This window comes from Balaenoptera musculus, chromosome X, assembly GCF_009873245.2.
Source record: "Balaenoptera musculus isolate JJ_BM4_2016_0621 chromosome X, mBalMus1.pri.v3, whole genome shotgun sequence".
In the NCBI taxonomy this organism is placed as follows: domain Eukaryota; kingdom Metazoa; phylum Chordata; class Mammalia; order Artiodactyla; family Balaenopteridae; genus Balaenoptera; species Balaenoptera musculus.
The window spans coordinates 81,283,422-81,310,463 of NC_045806.1; the positions used below are offsets into that span (position 1 = coordinate 81,283,422).

General features: G+C 37.2%; 1 protein-coding gene across 3 annotated transcripts in view; it reads left to right on the top strand.

Annotated features, from left to right (window-relative positions):
* Window positions 1-27,042, top strand: part of DIAPH2 (diaphanous related formin 2) — an 856,317-nt gene that overhangs the window by 789,071 nt on the left and 40,204 nt on the right. Inside the window, exon 28 of one of the 3 annotated variants that reach the window (XM_036839915.1) lies at window positions 18,999-19,074. The exons of the other annotated variants lie outside the window; for them this stretch is intronic. Within the exon in view, the coding sequence (XP_036695810.1) occupies window positions 18,999-19,074 (76 nt within the window). The remainder of the gene's footprint in view (window positions 1-18,998; window positions 19,075-27,042) is intronic. 3 annotated transcript variants of the gene reach the window in all.

Sequence of the window (27,042 nt, forward strand, 5' to 3'; positions counted from 1 at the left end):
AAAGCTGAATAAACCATAATCCCTATCTTCAAGGAGCGTACAGTTCATTGGAGGACACAAATATAGAGGGAAATAATTTTAATATGGTACATGTACATAATTCTATAATAGAGGTAAAAACTAAACTATATGGAAATATGGAGGAAGGAAGGATTAGCTTTTACTAGGGACCTCTTGGAAGCATTCATGGCAGTAAAAGTATTTGAACCAGGTCCTAAATTAATGGGTTAAACTTTGACAGGTAAAAATGGAATAGGAGAAGGGGAAGTAAGCGTGGGATGGAAGCATTTCAGACAGAGGGAGGCTGAAGGTGGAAATGGGTACAGTGTTTACAAGTAGTCCAGTGTGACTAGAGTAAGAAGTCAGATCACAGGAGGTCAAATAGATGACACGGGAGTTTGAACAGCATTCTGCATGCAATGGGGAAACCGTTAAAGGTTCTTGGGCAATAGAATTTCAAAATCACACCTGACATTTGAATGATCTATTGGACAGTCACATGAAGGATAGATGGAAGGGACAGAGATCATTTAGGTGATGCAATGATAAGCTCAAGTTTATGGAAGTCAATTCGTTAGCTTAATTTTAACAGCTTAGAATGTGTGGTAAACGGCCTCTGAGATGGTCCCTCGTGATCCCAACCTCCAGGTATTCATGTCCTTCTAGTGTGAACTGGGCCTAGTGACTTGCTTCTAATAATAGAATATGGAAAAATTGATGGGATGTCATTTCTGAGATTAGGTTACAAAAAGACCTAGCTTCCATTTTGTGTGCTGTCTCTCTGTCCCTCTCATGGATCACCAGCTGCCATGTTGTGAGGACACTTAGGCAGTCTGAGGAGAGGCTCACATGTTCAGGAGTCAATGGCTACCAGCAACCATGTGAGTGAGCTTGGGAGACTATCCTGCCCTGGTTGAGCCTTCAGATAAAATTGAAGCCCTGGCCAATGGCTTGACTGCAACCACATAAAAGACCTTGTGCCGCTGGCACCACCCAAACTAAACCCAGATTCTTAACATATAGAAACTGTGAGATCGTAACTGTTTATTTTGTAGCCACTGAATTTGGGGGTAATTTGTTAGGCAGCAGTAGGTAACTAATGCATATAGTAGGTCAAATTCAATATCTAGCCTGTCTTGTCTTTGTGCTAAATTATCAAATATTTCATCTTTGTCATTTCTGTACGTAATATGGCTTGAAAATTACTGGATTATTAATAACATCCAGAATATTCTCCATATTTCTTTGTATAATCTTAACTATTATATTTGTTGTAGAAGTATTTCCCCCCTGGTAATACTTCTAGTTGTTTGCGCTGTGTGTAAAGTGCTCATTCAAAAATATCTTTGTGATCCCTTGACATTTAAAGCTGTTGGAGGGACTTCCCTGGCGGTCCAGTGGTTAAGCCTTTGCCTTCCAGTGCAGGGGGTGCGGGTTCGATCCCCGGTCGGGGAGCTAAGATCCCACATGCCTCGTGGCCAAAAAACCAAAACATGAAAGACCGGAAGCAGTATTGTAACAAATTCAATAAAGACTTTAAAAATGGTCCACATCAAAAAAATCTTTAAAAAAAATAAAGCTTTTAGAGAAATGAAAGATACAGGATTTATATGTAAGAGAGGTCTTAGGAACCTATTTTGTGTTTTTTGTTGTTGTTGTCATTGTTTTTTAAATAAATTTATTTATTTTATTTATTTATTTTTGGCTACGTTGGGTCTTCGTTGCCGCGCGTGGGCTTTCTCTAGTTGCGGCTAGCGGGGGCTACTCTTCGTTGTAGTGTGCAGGCTTCTCATTGCGGTGGCTTCTCTCGTTGTGGAGCACGGGCTCTAGGCGCGTGGGCTTCAGTAGCTGTGGCACGCGGGCTCAGTAGTTGTGGCTCACAGGCTCTAGAGCACAGGCTCAGTAGTTGTGGCGCACGGGCTTAGTTGCTCCGTGGCATGGGGGATCTTCCCGGACCAGGACCTGAACCCGTGGCCCCTGCGTTGACAGGCAGATTCTCAACCACTGCACCACCAGGGAAGCCCCTAGGAACCTATTTTGAAATTAGACACTTCTCGTATTTTCTGTTTATTCTTTTTAGGAAAACAAATTTGTTTTTAAAGTTTTTGGAGTACCATAGTTAGAGAACAGTAACTTTGAGAATTTGTTGCCACTTTGATAATGGGGGGAATAAAAACCTACTGGAAAATAATTAAAGAAGTTGCTAATCAGTTCATTAGTCAAGTGTATCTGCTGCACATTATACAGAAACAAATTGGAAACGGTGCTGTGTTAGCCAGAAACTCCCTCTCAAATAAAGTCAAGAAGGAAGATAAACTAAATTGACTTTCCTTTGTGGTTGATTTCTATCTAAGGAGATCTGTCTCTAAAACACTGAATGAAGAAACTTGCACCTATGCATAGATTCAAGCTTCCACTAAGACTCTGCACTATGCCTTAGTTCTATAAGATTACTTTGAACTATATTTAATCAGTCTGTCTTTAGTTTTTGCTTTTGGTTTTGTTTGCATTTATAACCTGTTGACCATTTTCATTTTCTGAATGCTAAATATACTTAGAAAGAAGAGGTAAAAACTAATAACACCTTGCTCACTGCATTACAACAATGGTTTTGTAACCCAATCAAAAGGATTAAATAGCTGGATACTAAAAGGTTACCCAAAATTCTGCCCATGGACAAAAATATTTTTCAGCAGTTAGAATGAATCTGGTCCTTCCCACTCTCTATGGTGCCTTAGCTATAATCATGGCAGTGAGGCATTGTAGCCTGAAAAAACATAGATTTTCAATTATAATTAGAGTAAATCTTCCAGAGAGGGCTCTTCACAAGGTCTAAGGTTCTCTAAAGGGTAAAAGGGATGACTAAAATCTAACTTAAAACAATATAATCCTTCCTCTCCTCTCTTGATACTGACCTTCAAATGTATTGGTGTTTTTAAAAGCCAAATCCTATAAGAATTTGCAGCTTCAGAATTGGAACTCACTTGAGTTTCATTAGGTTTGAGCCAGACACCAGCATGTGTCATTTTCTGAAAGCAAAATAATTTAGATTCAAAGCAGTAGCCTATGAAGGAGAAACAGATGACCTGGCAATTGCATTTAAGACTCCCTTTGGGGACTTCCCTGGAGGTTCAGTGGTTAAGACTTCGCCTTCCAATACAGGGGGTGCGGGTTCCATCCCTGGTCCGGCAGCTAAGATCCCACATGCCTTGCGGCCAAAAAACCAAAACAGAAGCCATATTGTAACAAATTCAATAAAGACTTTAACAATGGTCCATATCAAAAAAAAAAATCTTTAAAAAAAAAGAAACCAAAAGACTCTCTTGGTATGGACAGATGTATATGATAACTTATTTTGATATATCTTTTTATTTATCTATTCCTTTAATTTTAGTACTCAATTTTAAAAGAGCTCAGAAATATTAGACTTTTGATATACACATATATATAATGGGCATAAGTCTGAAATCCACAAATTTGGGTACGTAAGAAATGTAACTTTATTTTTTGTAATTGAACTTAATTCTATCTTGAGACCCTATCCTACTGGGTAGTACCATAGAGAATGAGAAAAAAAACAGAGAAAGATATATATAATTTTATACCTCATATACTATCCCCACCATACCGTAAGCATGTAATACCCATTCATTAGGAAGCGGATTACATGTTTACTCCATTATAGATTATCTAGGATTATGTTGAATTTACTGATGAGAAATATGAGCAAAGAAATGCTACTGTATACAAAGTATTTTCCTTTCCAAAGGCATTAATTTAAGCGATTGGCCTATGATTATCCATCTGCTTTAGCAGTGAAAGATCCCTAAAGACAGTGCTTGTCTTCTATCCTTTTCATACTCAGTATGCTGTTGGCATTAGCAAATATTTGCCCAAAATGGCTCAATTCAGGATCCAGAAGAGAGAAATATATGAACTGCAATGAGTCATTGATAAGATCTGAGTGAAAAATCTTTACATTTTTTTAAAGGCTTAGATGAATGGACACAGCTTTCTATTGTTTTGTTTATCTTTGTCTTGTTTCACACTCCCTTCCCAAGGGCATGTGTGTGTTTAATGAGAAAAAGAAGAGTTCTGCAAGTGGGAAATGCCAACTAGAAATGGACACTTTCACAGGAGTGGAGATAAAGATAAACTATTATATAATTTACCCCTGTTCACAAAATGCAAACCAGATGTTTTTTTTCATTGATTTGCAAAATCTACAGTAGAATTTTCTGGTAATTAGCATCTTGCTGAGACTAAGTGAAGTAATACTTAACTTTAGAATGGTTTAATGGACTTCAAGTCATATGGCATTGTTTTGCATGTTTTTAAAAATAAGGTTGTAAATTAAAAATACAAAGAAAGTCTTAAATAACTTAATATCACCAAGTTATTATTAGAGAATTGATCATCAATATGCAACTGATTAGAAGATATAAATATACGAATCCATCATGTATAAAATGGTAGGTGCTGCAGAATTTTAAGCTGTGAAGGCAAGTGCTTGACAAATACCAATTACCTGTAAAGATAGTCTAGAAGCCAAACAGTGGTTTAGCATCCTTGTTGGAAACTTTCTTTAGAAGGGAAGATGCGTGACCTTCAGTTCCTTTGCTAATCATCAGTTACAGACACTTAAAATTTTATATTTATAATAATTCTATAACTTTCTAGTAATTGTTCATACAGTGACATTGAATTTTCTAGACAGGATATATGCATATATCTCTCTTGAGCTCTCAGGAAGGAGAGAGAAGGAGAGAGAGGGAAAGTGAGAAAGAGAGGGCATGAGCAGGGAGATAAGAAAAGTAAACTACCTACTACTTACTACTTATAGGCGTGGTAAAAATTGCCCATTCTTCATGGGTAACCTAACTCCCCCATTCACCCTGACATTTCCTCCCAGATATTAAAAGCCAAACTAGAATTCTCTTTCTGAAGCAAAGGAAATTAAAGAAAATTCAAGTCAAGAGGATAAGGAGAAGAGAAGAGAGTTAATTATATTTCACGAGGGTCCCAATCCACTTAGATCCTTACTAGGGTACTCAGCATTTTTTCACTGCGGCATTTGCATTTAGCATTTTTTAAATTGGGATGAAATGATTTTTATAGGTACTGGAGGAATCATTATGAGGTTGCCAAGAAGTACTGAATATGGTAACCAAAGCAGGGAGGAGGGTAGGTAAGTTCATCTCACAGAGGAAAGCAAACTTTCCTTCTCTCAAGTCATCTTTCTGGTCAATATTGCCTGTGTATCACATGCAATGAAAAGGGGGGCAATTATTGAAGTACTCAACAGGAAGATATCATGACCTAAAATAAGTCTTTTATGACTCTTATCCATTCCTGCCATATCCGGAGGGAATGCAAATATTTCTACATTGCTATGCCATGATACACTTGAGCTGGCAAGGGAAGGACAAACTCAAAGTGACGGTTCTTTTTTCCGGTGTTCATACATGCCTCTGTGTGTGTGTGTGTGTGTGAGTGCGTGCACACACGCACACCTGAGTGCACATGCCAAAACAAATTTGGCTTCACTGATTGCATTCTAGAATTTCCTTTCCATTACATGCCCTGGACAAGTGGGCAGATGGGCAGCATAATCACAAAAACATCACAAAAATAAAAATCACAAAAATAAATGTGGTTCTAGAATTCTAAAGAGGAGGTGTTTTTCTTTTCCTCTTAGGAGAAATAAAAAGTATCATGTTTAAATTACCAACTAGGATCATGGACTTTAAAAGCATTGTTTTGTTCTGTAAGGATTGTGAAAGAGTGTTGCAAAGGGAGATAGTGAGATCTCCTAGAATGCGTTGAAAAGACAGTGGCTGATCAGTTTTCTGGTGGTTTTGAGACATTTTTTAAAAGCCAAGAAATATACTGAATAAATAGTCTGAGATAAAGGTGAAAAGTTAAAAAAGCAAGCAAGAGTAGAAAGAATAAGGGCCTCAAGAAAGGATAAGTATTAATATCAGAAGGTATATCCATTATCAATTGCTGTATAACAAACCACCCCAAATTTAATGGCTTAAACCAATAATTCATGATGCTGCAATTTGAGCAGGCCTCAACTGGGCAGTTGCCCTGCTAGGCTCACCTAAGGTCACTCATACGGCTACAGTTATATGGAGGCTCTGCTGGGTCTGGATGGTCCAGGGTGGACTCGCTCACATGCCTGATGGTTAGTTGGAAATGTCAGCCCAGCATTTCCAATCTCATGGCCTCTCCAGAAGGAAGTGCAGACTTCTTATATGGCCTGTGCAGTGTTTCAAGAGGTCAAGAACGGAATCTACACAGTCTCAGGAGGCCTGGGTCGGAAGTCACACAGTGTCACTTATGCTGCATTCTATTAGCCAAAGCAAGTCACAAAGCCAGTCCGGAGTGAAGGGGTGGGGGAAATAGATTCTACCTCTAGATGGGAGAAGCTGCACATAATATGTGTTCATATTTAATCTATGATAGAATTTAAAGGACTGTGAAAAATAATCATGGCCAAGTCTAGCGTATTCTTAAGTGGAATCATTTTTAATATCCACCATTTTCAAGTACTCCTTGAAGAGCCTCCGTTTAACATGTTTTAAATGTCTCAACATATATTATTCTTGAATCCATTGAAAGATAGTAGTACTGAGAAATATTTACATCTTATTCACTCAAAAAGCGTTGAATGCCAGTTGGTGTCAGGCACTGTGATTGATCTGTCACTCTCAAATCTATCAGCAGCCTGAGATGTAAATTGATTCTTTGCTGCTTTATTATAATAATTGTTGAACTTTCTTTGTAAGTGCATTACTGACCTTTGATAGAAAAAAGATTAATTCATATATTTATTCATCAAAAACACAAGAAGTACCCTTCCCTATCAAACTCCTTCAATTGTCACCCTTCTACTGTCCCAGAGATTCAAATAGTATCACATCACATGAAATTGTAGTTGGAAGGGAAGGGGAAAACTAGTAAGGTTTATTTAAATTGAATTCCAAGCATATAAGACATCCTCTTCCCAAGAAATGAAAGCTAGTAGAATATTAAATCAATAATATACATACTTAAATGAATATTATTTAATGTGATAGTTAACCATTATGTAGAGTGTCTAAAACCAAAGTGATTCAGTTGTCATTACAGCAACAAAGTGAAATTTATAAATGGATTGTCACTAGCTTCTTTTCAGTTTGTTGTAGAGTGTTCCTCTGAGGAGAGAGGGAACCAGAAATACAATTAATGCACGAGACGCGGTGTTTCTGCATCTCCATTTTTCCACCTCAATTTTAGTTTTGATGTTATTTCCCTGTGGAGGCTATCTGAAAGCTAAAATCCTATATACAAATCACTTAGACCGTGTCATTTTTACTGACTAGAAGTCAGCTTTCCTATAAAATATACCACAAGATATTACTTTAACAGTTTTGGTTCAAGGGGCACCAGGCTCTACAGACTACCTGAGCTCCAGCAGTGGCACATTCTTTTAGGTGGGACTCTAATGCTTGTCTGAATCATTGGGCTAACATTCTATTCATATTTTCATCTTAGAAAGGCAAGTTAAACTCTACTTTTAAAGGAGGTTTAAAAAAGAAGGCTTAAGAAATAGTAAAAGAAAAAGATCCACTGAAAAATAATTTTACAACCCATTCAGTTTCTTGAGTATATATTGCAGACCTACTCTGCATCCAAGCTTGCTGTCCCTGGCTGCTATGGAAATAGCGGAGACAAATTCAAACAGTATCTGTGCTTGAGGTACTTAGAATCCAGTTGACGAGACAAACTGAACACTTAATTATGGACTCAACTTGGTATTCAAGACTTTCCATGGTATAGTCTTCAAGAGACCTTTTCTGCCTATGTTTTTTCACTACTTCCCCCGTCACCTACCCTCTACTCCAGCCTAACTGAATGATTCCCTTTTCTCTGACTATACCTTACCTCTCCTACCTCTATGGCTTTCCACACCATTTTCCCCATATCCACTCTTCAAGGCCCATTTCAAATACAAATTCCTTCATGAAGACTTGCTGCCTGAAAACATACACATCACTCCCACCCACTCGCCCCCAAATCCATTGCTGTTTCCCCTTGTCCCTCTGTCATTGCACTTAATTCTTTGTGTTATAGTTGTCTCTTTATCCTATCTCCACCACCCATTAGATGTGGAGTACTGGAAGCAGAGACACTGTTTAGTTCTATCTCCTCCAGTACCTAGCACTTAGAGGCAAAATAGCTATTTAGTTGAATTAAACGTGAATGCAAGAAAATTTTGTGACCATCTGCCAAAATGTATAGTCCCTGTGACAGTGTAGGAGACGAGGTAGCTTTTTTTCTTGGAAGTTTGATAAAAAATATATATTCCTGTAAAATGAATCACTTGGCCAAAATTTAACCGCTAAACTAACATTACTGTATGTTCATTACTCTGCATAATGTGTTTCTCATATATGTAAAAGCACATTATTTAGTCAGAACTATCGTGTTAAATTTCCCCAGTAATTCCTAAGGGCTGTCAGCTGCTCTTTAAATCTTGATTTTCTGTCAGGAGGAATTAATAATCTTGCCTTTGAGTGAATTTAGAAGCAATGAGGGATTGAGCAGAAATATTTGAATACCGTCTCCGTGGTAAATTGGATATCCAATTTTCAACTTAGCCTTAATAGGAAAAAAAGGAATCAATTGAATTCAGCACCTGCTTTTTCCTTTTTAATATTTTCTCCCCTTTTTAAGTGAGTTAGAATGGAAGGGTATAGTTCTTTCTCAGTGTGGGGAGGGAGGAGTCTATTTTCATTCACTTTGAGAGGTTTCTCAAATTCCAGTGAGCCTTAATATATGGACAATCCATATAGCTGACTCTGTAAGGTGATCCTCTGGAAATCAAAGGAAAATTCAGTACAATAACACAGAAATTGATTTGCATGAGATTTAAATAGTGTTTATTCTACAAGCAAAAGCATTCCTCTCCTCCCTCCCTGCAAACGAATTTTGTTGTCACATACTGATACTAACACATTGAAATCACAACTCAGTTTCTAAAACCAAACTGCCCTATATATCCAGAGATGTTAACTTATATCAAGCTAATAAAATATAGCTCTTAATTTTTAGTTTCAGCTACACATCTGTACATGACCTCAGATTAAAAGTTCATTAAAATTACAAAAGGTTGAGAGACATTGATAAATAGGCTTAAAACGTTGTGGGTTTTTTTTTCTCCTCCAATCACTCTTTTTTTCTAACCCAAGTTGCATCATGTACCATCCAGCAGTACATTTAGCTGTCATAAGGCTGCTGATGGAAGATGTCCATCTGCTAGGCAGTGCAGAATTACAATCACTTTCTCAGCGAAGCAATAAGGTGGAGAGTGTATTTCTTTCTGTGTAGTATGACCTCATGTGTGTCACTCACTTCCACTTTTTTTTTTCAACCAGGCAGCAGTTTGCTCGAAGTTAACTTTTTTCATATAGTTAAGAGGAAATGTTAGCAGACACAACTCCAAATTATTTCTGTTTGCAACTCCAATCCTATACTGAGCATTTGAATATAGATGTGGTTCACGTTCATGACAGTCATTATACTTTACATGAAAGAATGAGATCAAACTGTGGGGACCCCAATCAGAAAGAGCTGAATGCCCGTGGACACCTCATCCTTTCTCCCTGCCTCCCCGACTCTTGCTAGGGATCAATGGTATCACCTATCAGACCGATGGTAAAACTTTACAAGAAATCATCTTCTGTCTCGCTCAGATACATTACTTTTCTAGCTCAAACTCCGCTTGGGGCATGGAAGGTTTTCTCTGGTTAAGTTGACCAGGCCTACTCTTCTAGCTTTTGCAGTCCTAGAGCGAGAAGAGTATAAATGTCAACAAGCAGAACAAGATGAGTATAACCAGAAGTAGAAAGAAGCCAGGGGATGAAGGCCAAAATCTACTTAATCACCTGTGGATAATTGAGCATTATCAGCAAATCCCTAAGCTTTTGCTTCAAAAGACGTTGAAACATGACCAGCATGCCTCTTACTTTGCATACGTGCTGTTCTTTGAATTTCTATCCAAGCCTGTGCTTTTAAAATCAGCCTCACATTAGATGCTTGATAACCCTTCTTCTTACAAGTCACTCTAACTCCAGAATCTCCTTTGAGGTGGCTTCAGGTTTTCCGTGCCTCATTTCGGTTTCCAGCATTCCAACCTTTGCTCCCACACAACTAACATTTTTGCTACCAATCTGGGGCAAGAACTATCACTCATCTAATCCTCAAAGAATCTTTACAGGATAGATATCGTTATCCTCATTTTATAGATGAAGCACTTGAGGCCCAGAGAAGTTAAGGAAGCTGCCGAAGGTCATACAATGGCTAAATGATAGTTAGAATTGATCCCAGATCTGCCTGATTCGGAATCCTTTGGTCTTCACATTGTTCCATGTTGCCTCCCTATTTAGGAATCTTATTTAGATATATATATATATATACAGATATATATATAGATATAGATATAGATATATATAAATATAGATATAGATATAGATAGATATAGATATATATTTTTTGTAACATCTTTATTGGAGTATAGTTGCCTTACAATGGTGTGTTAGTTTCTGCTGTATAACAAAGCGAATCAGCTATACATATCCATATATCCCCATATCTCCTCCCTCTTGCGTCTCCCTCCCACCCTCCCTATCCCACTCCTCTAGGTGGTCACAAAGCACCGAGCTGATCTCTCTGTGCTATGTGGCTGCTAGGAATCTTATTTATATTTGCCCTTCACATATATCTATCCTATTGGAACTAAGTTGCAGTAAGTTTAGCGTCAGTTCTTGTGAGCTGGTCTGGGTTCGACATTGCTGATGGAAATTCTCCAGTGACCACTGTGATAGATCTAAGTTCAAACCCATGCTCCAACGTCTGACAACAGAAACCACTCTCTTCTAGGGAAAGGAGCAGAACTGAGGATGCCAGAACGCTTTCTGCAATCCAAAGCCAAACTCCCCAGTCATTCATTCATTCATATTCTCTCTATCACTAGCCCCCCCCCCCCAAAACACACACACACAATTTTACATCATTTTTAATCTGGAGAATTTGTTCCTCTCTTCTTTTCTGATTACTTGGCCCTACAACCTGCCCACAACAGTATGACTCACTCTCTGTGACTCTCCTTGAGGGCCCTTGTTATGAGTTCTCATTTCTGTGCCTCCTTTTTGAACATGCTCTAAAGAGCAGGGGTAGCCTTTGGCGGGAAAGAATAGCATGTCAGGATGGCTCTGTAAGCTATGTTGCTTTTCTTAATCATGAAAAGGCACCACTATTCAATGATATGCCCTAGTTTTCTAATCTAATCGAATGTACAATGATACGGGTATTGGGGATTAAATACAAGCCCACTTCTATCCAAAGCTGACAATGCCTTTAAAGCAATGTGTAGTATTTTGCTCATTTCTTGTGACTGGTTTTTTCATATGCCATACATAATTTTTCTTGTATGCTCTGTGCAAGATGACACCTTGGAAAGAAAAAATATCTATAAAAGGATTAATGTAACTTGGTCTTCTGGCTCATGGTTTGATTTAATTAATTGACCAAGTTGACTCTAAACCTTTATGTTGCTTTGAAAGATTTTTCTTGTCACAATAAGAACTTGAAAAATGTCCAAGCAGCTCACTAATTTACCTGCAACTGAAATAAGTGAATTCATATGTTTGTTATTAAAAGGAATCTATTTTGGAATTTTGCTGAGTTATTTGTACATGAAAGCCCACATCGAGAAATCTGCCCATTTATAAAATGACAGGTAGAGATTTTCCCAAGTGCTGGGAAAATATTTTATCTAAATTTTAAATGAAGAAGAAAAGAAACTAATTTGAAAACACTTTAACATTTTTTGTGATTTTAACTTGCTTTTTATTCGATTTGTTTGATTTTATTCACCTATGATCCAATTTGTAGATAGGCTGACTTGCTAAATGGCTTCAGTATTTGGGTTTAATTTACTGTAAAGTGGATCTTAGAAATTAAAGTTTCAGGTTAAAACTTGTCTTTCAGGTCTTCTTGCCTAAGTGTATATGGAAATATGGAAATAACCTAACATGCATAAGCACATTCAAAATATTCTATAGCTCTTAAAAAATGTTTTTAATTTTGAAATAATTTTAGGCTTACAGGAAAGTCACAAGAAATACAAAAATAGTCCAAAGATGTTGATATGCTCTTTACCCAGATTCCCAAATATTAATATTTCATCACATCTGCTTTATCATTCTCTCTCTTTTTAGATACAGACATACACACATGCATTATTTTTTCTGAATGTTTGGGAGTAAATTGTAACATGATGCTCCTTTACCTCTAAGTACTTAAATGTACTTAAGTATAAAATTAAAACATTCTTTTATGTAACAGTAAATTTATCAGCATCAGTAAGTTCAAATTGATAAAATCCTATCTAATTGATAGACTTTATTCAAATTTCATCAATTCTCTCACTAATATATTTTATAGCAAAATAAAAAAAATGTAAGATCACACATTGCATTTAGTTATAATGTCTTTTTAATCCCCTTTAATCTAGAACAGTTCCCATGCCCAAAATGCATAACCTGGCTCTAACCGTGAGGAAACATCAAACAAATCCACATTCTACAAACTAATTTACCTGTACTCTTCAGAAATATTATACTTTTTTAAGTTATGGCATGTCTCCAGTAGAGTACACATGCATATTTTCCTTTTTAATTTCCTCTAAGAAAAAGAAAAACTCAAAATAATACCTAAGTATGTTTTCAAATAAAGACCTATTTTTGAATGTCAAAGAAAAACACTCAAACTCTCAAATTTTAATTTAAACATAGAATGGCCATTTCAAAGAGAAGTATTATATAATAAGTTAAGGAAAATCTATCTTTCATATACAGATTTCAGACAATTGCTTGTTCATTCTGAGTTGAGCAATATTTCTTCCATGGGATTTTAAACTAAGAACATTTTGCTGCTTGTTGAGTACTTTTGTTTCTTACATTCTGCCTCATAGCCATCTCCCACTACCATGCATATGACACCACCACCTAACTCTGAGCCCAAAAGTCTAGAAAAGAGTTCTTAATGGCATATGAAGTTCTTACGAATCTTTCCTCTAAGGAGGGATAGGTAAGGGCAATTGGGAAGATTCATCTCCCCAAAAAGACCTCCCACAGGTCCTCTACCAATTCAGGCTGCATTTAGTTAAATAAGATCTTCCTATAAAACACAAGTAAGAGTATCGCTATCAATATTTTACACCTCCATATTAATTACTCCACTCTGACTACTTTCTGGTTTGTAAGTGAATAGAATATTTTGTTGTGGAGCAGGGAGAATGGGAGAAGTAATGTAGAGCAAGGGCTATTTGGTGAAAGGGTTAGGGTTAGAGGTGAGAGTGGCTCTTTGGGCCCCTATACTAGGGAATTATAAGTAGCAAGAGGGCCCTGTACATCCACTAAAAGGCAGGGAAGGAGTGCCTAAAAATAGGTAGAAGGCCACCTACTTTGCAATTTTGCCTGGTAACACCAATCTGGGCAGCCGAAGCCTGGTTTCGAGTTTGTCACATCCGCAAATGATAATAAACTAGATCAGTAACACTTCCTGGTTATTGTCTGATTGTATGAATTTTGAAACTAATATTTGCATTGTTATGATTCAGTAAAACATGTGTGTCATGGTAAGTTGTTTATTTTTTTAATTTTTTTCTCCGTAATTTGTTTAATCCAGTGGCTATTTTCAGAAGTCCCAAGGTGGATTTCTCAACTCTGGTTATTCCCAAAGCATAGAGTCTCCCATACTGCCTATTCTACATATAACTTCCTTCCTAAGACATTTTTTTAATCCCTATTTTCCATCTCCCCATTCTCTAGAAATGGCGTTGTGAAGGTAAAAGCCAAAAAATTATAGCATGAAGTCTGGAAAGTGAGGCAAATGGTCCACAGTTATGTATGAAACATTTCCGACTTATGATTTGTGAAAGTAGCACTGACTCAGCTAGTGATCATGGCAAGTGTATAGACTTAGACTTACTAAGACTTACAGAAGTCTAATTTTAGTCCATAACCGTGTGACCTTGATCTGGTCACTAAGGCTGTCTAGGCATCAGCAGTCTCCCCTTGCATGAAATGAGGTTGTTGGACTAGATGATCTTTGCATTTTCTCCCAAGCTATGAACTCAATAATTTTGAGTGTAGGAACTTACAAAATCACTTAAGGGGGAAAAATTTCATTCATTTATGGATGCAAATTTATTGAGCTCCTACTATATACGGCATTCCATGGGAATTAAAAAGCTAGACATCTTAACCTTACTAAGTTATTTTGTTTGTACATATCTAGAGAAGAGAATGTGAAAAGTTTACATGAAAAATCAGGAAGTCAACATTGTAAATAAATAGATAATAAATTGAATCAGCAATTAATACAGCCTCAGTTAAATAGTGGACTTCCAGTGGATGGAATCATAACATTCGGGGCTAAATTATATTTGAGAATACCTACTCTTAAGGAATAGGTTTTTATGCTCTGGAACCACCACCTCAAAATATAGCATCTAATCCATTTCACTCTTCACAGTTTTCTTTTTGAAAGTATAAATTTCTTTCCCATAAGATAAAGTAAAAAGAAAATCTCAAGATGGCTAGAGTTTTTTCTTTTAATGATAATACAACTCCATATGGAAAAGCAATATATGTGTTCCTATCTGAAGAACCCCCCCAAAATTAGAACTTCTAAATCATAGAATTTCAAAGAACTAGTAATAGTTGTTGACTTCTTAATCATTACTATGTGTATTCATTTACTAGGGTTTCTGTAACAAATACCACAGCTTAAACAACGGAAATTTACTTCCTTACAGTTCTGGAGGTTAGAAGTCCAAGATCAAGGTGTTGGCAGGTTTGGTTTCTTCTGTGGCCTCTCTCCTTGGCTTGCAGATGGCTGCCATCTTGCTGTGTCCTCACATGGTCGTTACTTTGTGTTGCCTCTGTCCTAATTTCCTTTTCTTATAAGGACACCAGTCATACTGGGTTAGGGCCCACCCTAACAGCCCCATTTTAATTTAATTACTTCTTTAAAGGCCCACTCTCCAAATACAGTCACATTCTGGGGTACTAGGGGTTAGGGCTTCAACACAGGAATTTGGAGGGACACAATTCAGCTCATAATACTATGTTTCTTTCCAAAATAATGGACCTGGATTTATGTTATTCTTACTACTGTTTTGTGCACTGAATATATTTTAATTTTGGTTATATAATTGCCTTGCACATGTATCAGCTTATCACCATGTGCCAAGGATGTGAAATTTACTGCTTCAAAATACATCCTAATTAAGATAATTATATATTCACAACATTTTCATAGCATTTGATTTTTTTTCCTTGTTAAACATAACAGAGAATTGGATGTTGTTCACATATCACAGATCAGCCAATAAACCAGGCATTTTTACCATACGCTGTGTTGATAAGGATTTTTTTTTTCCCACGGCAACAATAAATTTTGTTGCCTTCAACTTCTAAGACTCCCTTAATTACAAACACAATGGACTTTTTACAAGGGATATTATATATGCAGCAGTTGTTTAAACCTGAAATAGAAAAATTAAGAGGGAAAATATTCAAGTCCAGTGTGGCCCAGTGCTGAAACACTATATTGCAACTTTTGACATTTTACTGAATCTGCAACTCTATTCTCTGGCTGACTTTAAAAGACTTTATGTAATGGGTAGGTCAAAAAAATGGTTGGGAAGATGTAAAAGTAAAAGAGTTTTAAGAAAGTATGATAAAGCATAAGGCCTAACTCAAATTATATGCAATAGATTATATGGCTGTGGTGCCAGCAGCCTGGATTTGTATCCTGACAATTCCCACTTACTAACTGACTTTACTTCTTTGTACCTCCGTTTTCTCATCTGTCAAAGGGGATAAATAATGATACCTATATTACAGGCTTGATGTGATGATGAACAGAATAATTCACATGAAGCATTCAGTACAGAGCCTGGCATAGAGTAAACTCTCAGCAATTTCTAGTTATATATTGGTGTATGTGTATATATGTATATGTGCCTATGTATATGTATACTTGTATATATATATATACACACACACATATATTATGTATGTGAATACATAAATGTTAGAATGCATCTTCACATTTGCCACCCTCCCTTTGGTATACTACTAGGGTGTATGTAGCTCAATTACGGGCTCAATTACAATTATAGAGCTCCTCCTCTCATGGTGGAAGCTAGCAGAGACATAGTCAGCTGGCGAAATCAGTCTCAAATGGTACATCTTTCTGTAATCAGACATATAGGATCCATAGCAGGACGCCTAGTGATTGCCTCAGACACTACGTCTAGCCTAGAGGAGAATTGTGGCGCAGAATCCAAATCCCTTGCTTCCATGCCTCTCAGTCCCTGAGCAATCTCTTGATGCATAGAAAGCTTTGTAAAGGTCCTTAAGTTTTTCTTTGGTCTACATGTGGCCTTTATGATTAACTCATTTTCGAGCTCTCGGAAGACAAAGACTACACCCCTCTCTCATACATTCCAGAGGTACCTGCTAGAAGCTTTCTCACACCTTAAACACTGAGTAAATCATGAAGTCCAATGGGATCCTGAAACTAACCCATAATCCAAGAAACTGAGAAAGGCTAAAGAGGTTCCCTCCTCTGGAACCACAGTAGTCTAGAAGGCTCAAGAAATTAGTGAACAGCAGGATGGATAGTGGTTACTGCTTGGACTACAGAGAAAAGGCTCCCTGGATTCGAATCCTAGCCCTGCAGCTCAATAGTTGTACGACTTGGGTGAGTTGTTTGACTTCTCTGTGCCACATTTTCCTCCTCTATAATCTGGAGATAATCAGATTATCTAATTTATAGAGTTCTGAAGTTAAGTAAATGTATATTTTTAACATGCTTAAAATAGTTCCTGGCACAAAGTAAGTGATAGCACTTACCCTAAGTGTGTGCGACGTAAGTAAAGTCAAATAATGGCTGACACCTCCTAGCTACTTAAAACAGTGGCCCCAAAACTAGTCTGTTCCACACAGGTCTTCCAGACCAAGAGCCACTATAAATCTAGTAGAGCTCTCCCAACAAGGCAGCTGTATATCTCTCAGCATTTGTGTTGGGGTTCGTCAGACAGAAGAGTATAAGTTGTTCCCAGCCAAGGCCTTCCTGAAGAGGCTTAAAAAAACAGGCTGGTGGGACATTTGGTATGTGTTTCTTTGATGCTTTACAGTCTATGTTTCTAGTGTCTGCATCATTAGCGTGTGTCTCTTTTCTGGGCTTACACTCTGTCATTACTCATCTGTGTCTGTTTTGACTTAAACTGGTCCCTGGAAGAGAGGAAGAATTTGGATCTCATTGAGTTCTAATACTTCTGTATGATGATAGCTCTAGCACCAACAAAGAAACATTTGCATGTCCGTTGGCTGCAAACCAGATCTTCAGAAAAGCAGTTATATGGCAACCTTTATGAAATGCAATCTTCCTTTACCTTCAATTCCGTGTTTTATTTCACTGTATGGTTTTTAAGTGAGGGAGGTAAGAAGAGAGAGCTAGCTACAAGGTGGAAGTTGAAATATTTTTACAGAGACATCATTATAGTCAATGTGATTGACTATAGTTGTAAGTAGGGTGAGTGGGAGAAAACCTTATTAAGAAAATGAGAAACAGCGATGAAGAAAAGGACTTCAGGTAAAAAACCTGGAAATCAGTGTTAGCGTAGGAAAAAGACTGTAAGGTAGAAAAGGAATTTTTTAATGAAAAAAAACGAATAAAAGGTGATTTTATTTTTATTTTAAATAAGACTGTGTTAAAGCGTTTCATAAATGATAAAGCTTTCTGTGACTGTAGAAGATGGTTATGCTTGTATAGCAAAGGCCGTGTTAATGAAATGGCTAGAGAAGTAACATTTTACCCGGTTTTATATGTAGATCTACTGTGTGCATTACTGTCAATTTTTTTGTAAACTTCCCCTAAAATAGGTTTTGTGGGCAACAGCAGTAATAGCAACCATCCTCATGACTCTACCATTCTACTGTGGACTCAGGAACTTTCACATGAGCATTCCAGCACTATATATCCCATTTTAGAGCACAGAACACCAACCAAAACTTCAAAGGGAGTATCCCACAACAGAGAAGCAGTTTCATTGGGTGAATCATGATCCTAAATATTTCAGCTGTGGCTTCAAGATCTCTGCTCTATTCCCAGTGGATATGATGGTAGAGAGAAGCCGTCAATTTTCCATGGGTTTTATGTCTGTTCCCTTCCTTCCAGCCAGAATCATCTTGGAATTAAACATGTATGGAAGTTGTAAAGGGACTCTCCATATGCTTACTGAGACTCATAGCTGACAGAGAAGAATAGACGCTTTGGAGAATTCATTGGACATAGATCCTCTACCGAGTAAAAGGATCGCCTCTGTTAAGTCATTCATCATCCACTTACTTATTTATTCAATAAAAATATATTGGGTGCTATATTAGTTTCCCAGGGCTGCCATAATGTATTGCCACAAACTGGGTGGCAAAACTAGAGGTTTATTCTCTCACAGTTCTAGAGGCTAGAAATACAAAATCAAGGTATCAGCAGGGCTGGTTCCTTTGGGGGGCTCTGAGGGAAGAATCTGCTGCATATCTCACTGCTAGCATCTGGTGGTTGCCAGCAATCCTTGGCATTCCGTGGCTTGCAGCTGCATCACTCTAATTTCTGCCTTTGTTTTCACATGGCCTTCTTCCCTCTGTGTGTCCTCTGAGGCTTTGTGTTCCAAATCTCTTTCTCCTAATAAGGATGCCAGTCATTGGATGTAAAGCCTGCCCTAATCCAGTATGACCTCATCTTAATTTGATTCCATCTGCAAAGAACTTATTTCCAAATAAGGTCACATTCGCAGGTAATGCAGGTTAGGACTACAACGTATCTTTTTGGAGGACACACTTCAACTCACTACAGTGCCTTCTTTGTGCCAGATTCAATGCTGGATGCTGGGGATGGAAAGATGAATAGCATGCAGTCTCTGCACTCAAAGACCTCATTCAAATGGAGGTAGACATAAATATATAATATATTGTCATAAATAATATACGTCTCAACAAAATGCTCTGGGAACACAGAGAAATGGGCGACTAACATTGTCTTAGGTGACCAAAAAGCTTTCTTATGGAGCTGTCTTTTGAGGCATGGGAAAATAGATATTGGAGTTAATAAGTGAATTCATGGTCATGAGTATGCAAAGGGCATTACAGAAATAAGCAACAATATGTATAAAAAGATGATGTCATGAAAAGACCCAGCATCCTTCAAGAAAGTCAAGGAGTTGTAACTGGACTGTAGGGCTAGTTGTAGGGAATGGTAGGATACACGGTTGGGCTACATAGGAGAGAATGAACAGGTGGTAGATGGTAAAGGGCTTCTATTTCATGCCAAGGAATTTGGCTTTATAATATATAATAGAAAGCCTCTACCAATACCATTGTGGATATTTTTTTAATCCTTAAAGTAACAATGAATGGACTTAAGTAGTATCATAAAATGAAGTGAAACAGTAGTTAATAAAGCGCCTTGCAAAATGAGAAAGGCCATTTTGATTTAGGGAAAATTATTGGAATTATGGAATAATTTTAAGGAAATGCATGTTTATTTATGTCTAGTATGTTCAGGAGCTTCAGCTAAGTTAACAAGATTCAGTCATTCAAACATTAGTAGAGGTCCTTAAGGACCCAGTTTTAATGAACAAATAGTGCTAAATTGTAATTAGCATATCAATTGTATGTGAATTGATGCTTATAAAGTACTTGAGGGGATTTGAAAAGTTTGTTCTCTTAAGCATTTTAAATATTCTCCTTATAATCTTATTTATACTATTAATTTTAGGTTATCTATGGGGAAGGAGTTTGCTTAACAAAAGTAAACATCAACCCTAGTCCCTGGGAAACTGAAGAATTCTGAGTTAGTCACTTTTTATTTATTTAAGTAAGTATTGTATTACGTAACATCTGTGAACCAGATTCTGTCCTAAGTAGCAAGGATTCAAAGATATGACAGGACACATCACTATCCTCATATAACTGACAGTCTAGTGGGAGAGACTAAGGTGGAAACAAATAATCACGTTAAAATCTTTTGAGCTGGATAACGGTGTATACGGGTTGCTGGGTGAATGCAATGGAAGAAAGACTCAACTCTTAGTGGGAGAAGGGAAGCAGGTGATCAGGGAAGGCTTTATATTTAGGTTGAACTTTGAAGGATAAAAAGTGGTTTTCCTAGTAGACAAGGAGGCCAGAGTGGGTAGTCAGTATCTGAGGTTTGGGGCACAGCTCTTTAAAAAGCTGAGAGAAATGGAGGCTTTGCCACGGTCCTAGAACTGCAAAAAATGAAAAGTGTATGGTTTGGGGAAAAAAAAGTATATGGCTTGAGGTACAGATGTGAAGAGGCAAGGTGAGAGATGAGGCTGGGGAGTTGGGCAGCAGCCGAGAAGGGTTCTGACACAAAGGAGTTTGAACTTTTATATGGTGTAGGGTCCACTGACAGGTTTTAAGCAGAAGAGGGCCATGATCAAATTTGGGGTTTTAGAAAGTGACCTCTGGGAGCCATTTGGAGTAAGAGACTAGAGCAGTGGTTTTCAAACACTTTTTCTTTTATGCAGAGAAAACTTTTCCAAATAAAATCTTCTAGCTAACCAGGATAAGAGTGGTATTTTATTAGAATAAACGTGTGTGTTCAAAGGTAGAACATTTATTTACTAAGAGGTGGTGAAAACAGACGGCTTCAAACTAAAAAGTGTAAAATTGGGGATTATACGTTACAGCTCCTGTGTTACATCAGATTCAGCATCAAAATTACATCTGATTTATTACTGTACCATATTGAGACAACTCTGATTTGCAGTAATAAGTTGTTGTAAATAATGTTTTAAACAACTCTCCTTGCCACGTCAGAGTATTCTTCAGTTGAACTGATCTAGAAATATAAAAAAAGGACAGATACTGGGGGGAAAAGAAACCCTAAAAACAGTCACAATGGCTCAAATAATTTACCATAAATAGAGACATTCAAAACTTTTAAAAAATGTAAAAATCATGTTGGGGGATAAATGAGGAGTTGGGGATTAACATATATACACTACTATATATAAAATAGATAACCAACAAGGACCTACTGTATAGCACAGGGAACTATACTCAGTGTTTTGTAATAACCTATAAGGGAAAAGAATCTGAAAAAGAGTATATATATATATATATATATATATATATATATATATATATATATAAAACACAACATTGTAAATCAACTATACTTCAGTAAAAATTAAATTAAATTAAAAAATAAAATAAAATTTAAAAAATTCAATTCAACCTATAGTATTACATCTCTATTTTATGAATTCACTTTTTTTTTCCATGTGCATGGTAGACACAGTAAATGTCTGCTGAATTAATATCACCAAGAACAAAGTAAAAATTTCACCAACAAAATACATACTTAAATAGCATGAAACCACAAGGATTTAAAATCAAAAGTAGCTCTCTCCCAAGAGAGAGAGGGGATATGGGGATATACGTATGCATATAGCTGGTTCACTTTGTTATACAGCAGAAACTAACACAACATTGTAAAGCAATTATACTCCAATAAAGATGTTAAAAAAAAAAAAGTAGCTCTCTTCTACAGCAAGACAGATATTCACTGGTATTTGTCCTCTGGTCCAACTTCCAACTCTGATTTATACAATCCTGACCTACCAGAAAATTGGGATAGATATCACGTCATATCTATCCCAAGAAGATCAAAAAGAGGTCATGCTTTAAGAAAGAAGAGACTCACGTAAATTTGTATGGGGTTAGAGGAGAGATGTCCCTCTCCAGTTCCATTAGAAACTGCTGCTAAGAAGGGTTGGGAATAAACATCTTCGAATCCTACCCACCTCTCAAGATCCACATCACATTTCACCTTCTCTATGTGACACACTGATAACTCAGTATTTCCTAAGGGTCGCCCACATGCCAGGAACAGCACTAGATGCCAGAGATACAGACATGAAAAAGAGTAGCTCTCATTATAATTCCTAGCATCCGTTTTCACTCGCTTGTTTTTTAATTATTTTTCCCATCTATATACAAGACTCTAAGGCCCGTAAGAGCAAAGTTTCTGTAAGTTTAATTCAACATACTTTTATTTGCCACAAGCTTTGTGGCATGTCCCATGTTAGGTGTTAAAGATACAAAGATGTAGAAAAAAATCCTTGAGTAGCTTACAGTTCTAACCTGTATAAACCCTAGAGGGCTACTACAGTATACATATGCGTAGCCAGTTAGCTGTGAGGATAAATCCTTCAATGCTCTGACTAGATCAAAAATGAGATTAAAATATATATTCTCCTTTTCAAATGTGTCATTTTGATTTCACTTTCTTATTGGGACCCTGTGGATGCCACATGAAACACCCTTAGGTTCCACTCCAGTTATATCCATACTTTATATCCTAGGATAGGCGATCACCCTACAAGGATTTTATTATGTTAACCATCGCAACAAGTCCTTTGTATTATGAATGTGTAGGGTTCACTTTCACACATTACCATATATCTCAGCATTCCTTATACTTATTTAAAGCAGATGGTGGGGAACCTTTTTTTTTTTATTGGAATATTTTGGGGGTGGTGGTGGTGGTGGTGGTGGTGGTATTGGGATATTGTTATTGGGGGGATTTTTGTCACCTTCCTTTAGTGCTTATCGCTATGCATCTGCCATATTTGATGATGTGTATCCTTTGTTTTAGTATCATTCACTTGGATCAGTTCCCCTTCCAGGTTTCTGTTTGTCTTGATGCGTGTGTTTGTTTTGCTTTAAAAGAAAATCAACAATTGAATTGCCAGTGACAGACACACCAGGATCATTCTTAACAGATGTGTAGAGATAATTTCTCTTCCCTTAAAGTCTGTAAGTTATCATCCTCTATAATGCCTTTTAACTGCAACTCAACCACAGTCGACTACTAACTACCAAACAGTTGACTGCTGCCTAGGATGTGTTTTCAGTCGTTGGCTTTTCTAAGTAATTACTTGTCAGAAAGGAAGGGGAATGGATGAAAATATCCATTCTGACACCTCCCGAAATGGAAGTGTTAGTTGACTGTATCTGTTACATCACCCTGTACCCATTCAGCATCACTAATCACAATGCTAAGTGACCTTTAACTTTACTCGGCATTAAACTTGTGCTGCTTGACCTTTGAGCCTCAAGCACGCCTTTCCCTGGAACCCTGCTGTATCTTTAGTACTAAACTCTTGAATCATTATCCATCCTGAGGATCTGCCTTGCCTTAGAGGTACTCTGACATTTGCTAAGACTTCCCATTGGACTTTACAGACATTTCCAGATCATGACAGTGTCATTTGATATCTTGGTTTTAAACATCATCAGAGTGGCTTGTGCTGAAGAACCTGGACTAAAAAGAAAATGGTAAAATGAAAACAACAAGGCTCTTTCTTCTGTGCTTGTTCAGATGGCATGGAAAAATACTTAGATTTTTTTTTTTTTTTTTAATTATGAGCACAGCCATAAAGCCATGACTATTTTTCAAGGGATCATAGTATAAAATAGAGAGCCAACAGTAGAAAAGATACAAAGTAGCCCATTTGCAAGAGGGTTTATTTTTAGATAAGCCTTGCAGTTAATAAAGCCAATTTTAATAAAACTTTATTGTTTATTAACTACTTAAAAAAATTTTTACAATACCTTATTTGAGCCTCACAAGAAACATGTGAACATAGTAAGATAAATTGACCTCCTGGGGCTTCCCTGGTGGCGCAGTGGTTGAGAGTCTGCCTGCCAATGCAGGGCACACGGGTTCGAGCCCTGGTCTGGGAAGATCCCACATGCCGCAGAGCAACTAGGCCCGTGAGCCACAATTACTGAGCCTGCGCCCCGCAACGAGAGGCCGTGATAGTGAGAGGCCCGCACACCACGATGGAGAGTGGCCCCCGCTTGCCGCAACTAGAGAAAGCCCTCGCACAGAAACGAAGACCCAACACAGCCAAAAATAAATAATAAATAAATAAATAAATAAATAAATAAATAAATAAAAATAAATTAAAAAAACAAAACTGGATTGAATTCATTAAAAAAAAAGAAAGGTAGAATTCTCTAAAAAAAAAAAAAAAATTGACCTCCTCACTTTGCAGGTGAAGAGACTGAGGATTAGAAAGATTGACTCATTACTGGTTTCCTGGCTTGAATGAGGCTGAGCAAAATGTAAGCCTAGGACCTCTGAGTCCAGATTCTGTGTGCCTTCCATTATATCCTGCTGAGTCTACTTCTAACGTGAGATTTGTGTGGATCATTCAGGAACTTTAAATGACACAGCAACCCATGCTCAGGTCAGAACTTAAAACTAAGGTAGATATTAAGGCAATTACACAATCTATTTCTTCACATACTAAATTAGCTACAACAGAATTTTAAAATCTTGTCTTCATTATTTTCTGTTAAAATGTCTCTGGGAAAATTAGAATTCTGCTAATTGATTTTTTAAAATTCACAGTAAACCTTCATACCATTGAGGCATATCTGAGAAGACTAAAATCTATTTTATTTATTTTACAATCTGAAAAGGGAGTATTATAAAATTTAATAAGGCTTCCTAGAGAAGGAAATAAAAGTTTTAAAAATGAAGTAATGATAAACAGTAAGCTCTTTAAATATGTAAGAGGCATATAGAATTACAAAGCAACCTGGGGGGGACCAATTGGAAGGATTGATGACAATGAAAGTAAATGCATTTTAGGATATTTGGCAGATTAATCCTTCGCTTTTATGCCCTCAGAGATACGAGGCCAGTAGCATGTCTTAAATCTAGGCTTCTGTTACAATCTGCTTTTCATCATCACTGTGAAGAACGGTGAAATTAAAAAAAAGAACTATCACTGTGTGGGGCATTTTTGTTTAATTGGAGGATAATTTTACACTTAGTATTTCTCCTTCAATTTCAAACATTATCACTTTAATTACTTCAAGGAAGTAGTTGATTCTGTCAAAAAGTTAAGGAAACTGAAGAAAGAGAGTTTGCAGTTGACACTCAGCTGTTCTGAGTTCACTGAAAGTGAAATGCCAAGCTGCCAGGGGTAAACTGCAGGAAGCTCTCCTGAGGTTCACGAGTGGGCCGAGAAGTGGCAGATGAGCTTCTGTGTGGGTAAATGTATTTAGAAAAAAAAACGAAAGTAAAATAAGCCAGGCTGCCTTCCCAGGCTGGCAGGCTTCTGGCTTCTCCGTTCCCATCTTGCAAAGGAATCTAGGAGTGACTGGTAGCTGTCCCCGGAAAAAATGAGCTCAGGAAGTTGCCATGGCCACAAAGGTCAACATTTCTGCTGGTCTGCATCTGGAAAAAGATTGGCATCCAAACAGAAGACATTCTGCTTCCTTTGTACACGATGAAGGTCCTCCAGACTTGATGAAATATTGTAGGTAATTCTGGTGGCTGCTCCTTTTTTAAAAAAAAATACTGCTGCTGCTGCATCGGGCCAGAGAAGGCATTTGTAATGAACTGGCAAATAGTGAGAATTCCCTGTTATGAAAGGCTAAAAAAATTTAGGGCTCTTCTGTTGGAAAATATAGTGGTTACGTGAGGCTATGCTCAGAGTCCATCAAATGAAATCATAAAAGCTCTGGATAGGATATGTGCAAACCTGTTTACCAAAGCCGAGAATATTGGAACTAAGGAATATCCTTGAAACATTACGGAAGTAAACAATGGGGAAGGGGTGGTACTATACATGACTCGTGGAACAAGTTACCCCAGAAGTTGTGAAGAACTAGCGTATTTATTTATTTTATTGAAGTATAGTTGATTTACAATGTTGTGTTAGTTTCAGGTGTACAGCAAAGTGATTCAGTTATACATATATATATCTATTCTTTTTCAGATTCTTTTCCCTTATAGGTTATTACAAAATACTGAGTATAGAGAACTAGCATATTTTGAAAAGTAAAGTGATTCGGGTCAATTCATCCATGAATTGTGTAGGCACATGGTTAGCAGAGAGAAGGTGGGAAGCAAAGGAGGACAAACCATTTCTTTCTATAGAGCAGCCCTTGGTGAAGCTCACCAGAAATAGAATCATGAGGCAAAACAGATCATGAGTGTGGTATTCTTCAGGTTTCTAGTTGAAAAATGTATTCAAAATAAAAAATGTATTAAAAGGGTTAGTATTGAAGATGATAATGCATTTATGGATTGCAAAAATTCTTGTTCTTGTCCTACTTTTGACTTCACCATTGTTCATATAAAGCACCATCCTGTCAAAGTCATGGACCTAGAAATTCAGGCTCAGTGCTTATGGGGGCAGTACGATGTGGCACTTCAGGTTATGGACTTTGAAACTCCATGGATATCCACTAGTTATTCACTGCATGATCTTGAGCAAGCGTTTTAATTTCCTGGAGCCATACTCTCCTCATTTGTAAAATGGCTTCCTAATACCTACCCTGTAGGATTGTTTGAAGAATCATTGACATATAGCATCTGCAAGTCACTTAACAAAGTCCATGACACCCAGCAAATGCTAAGTGGCAGCTCTTACTATTATCGTGGCTGAAATGAGCCATGTGTACCGCCCTGGATTCAAAAGCACGTAACAAATATGATGGCTAAGGTGTGCCCCCATTTTCCTAATAGAATTCTTTTTTAAGTTTTTGACCATTTTGAATATAGATAGCCTCTCAAAAATGTAGATGAAATAGTAAAATATCTAATTATGATATGAAATTCATTTAATTGTACAGATGTATTCAACTTGCATATGGTGTAATATAGTATCTTCATGTAGAAAAATTGCTTTCCCCCCCCACTGTCCCATCTTGTAAAACAGTGTTGTTCAAATTCTTCACACATATCTCTGACATCAGTGTTTCTATAAGCACGGGAGCCAATTTTTGAGTCACCTAGCGGTTTTCTGGAACACATCACATTCATGTCCGTCTAAGTTGTTAGATAGAGATACAGCACTTTAATCGG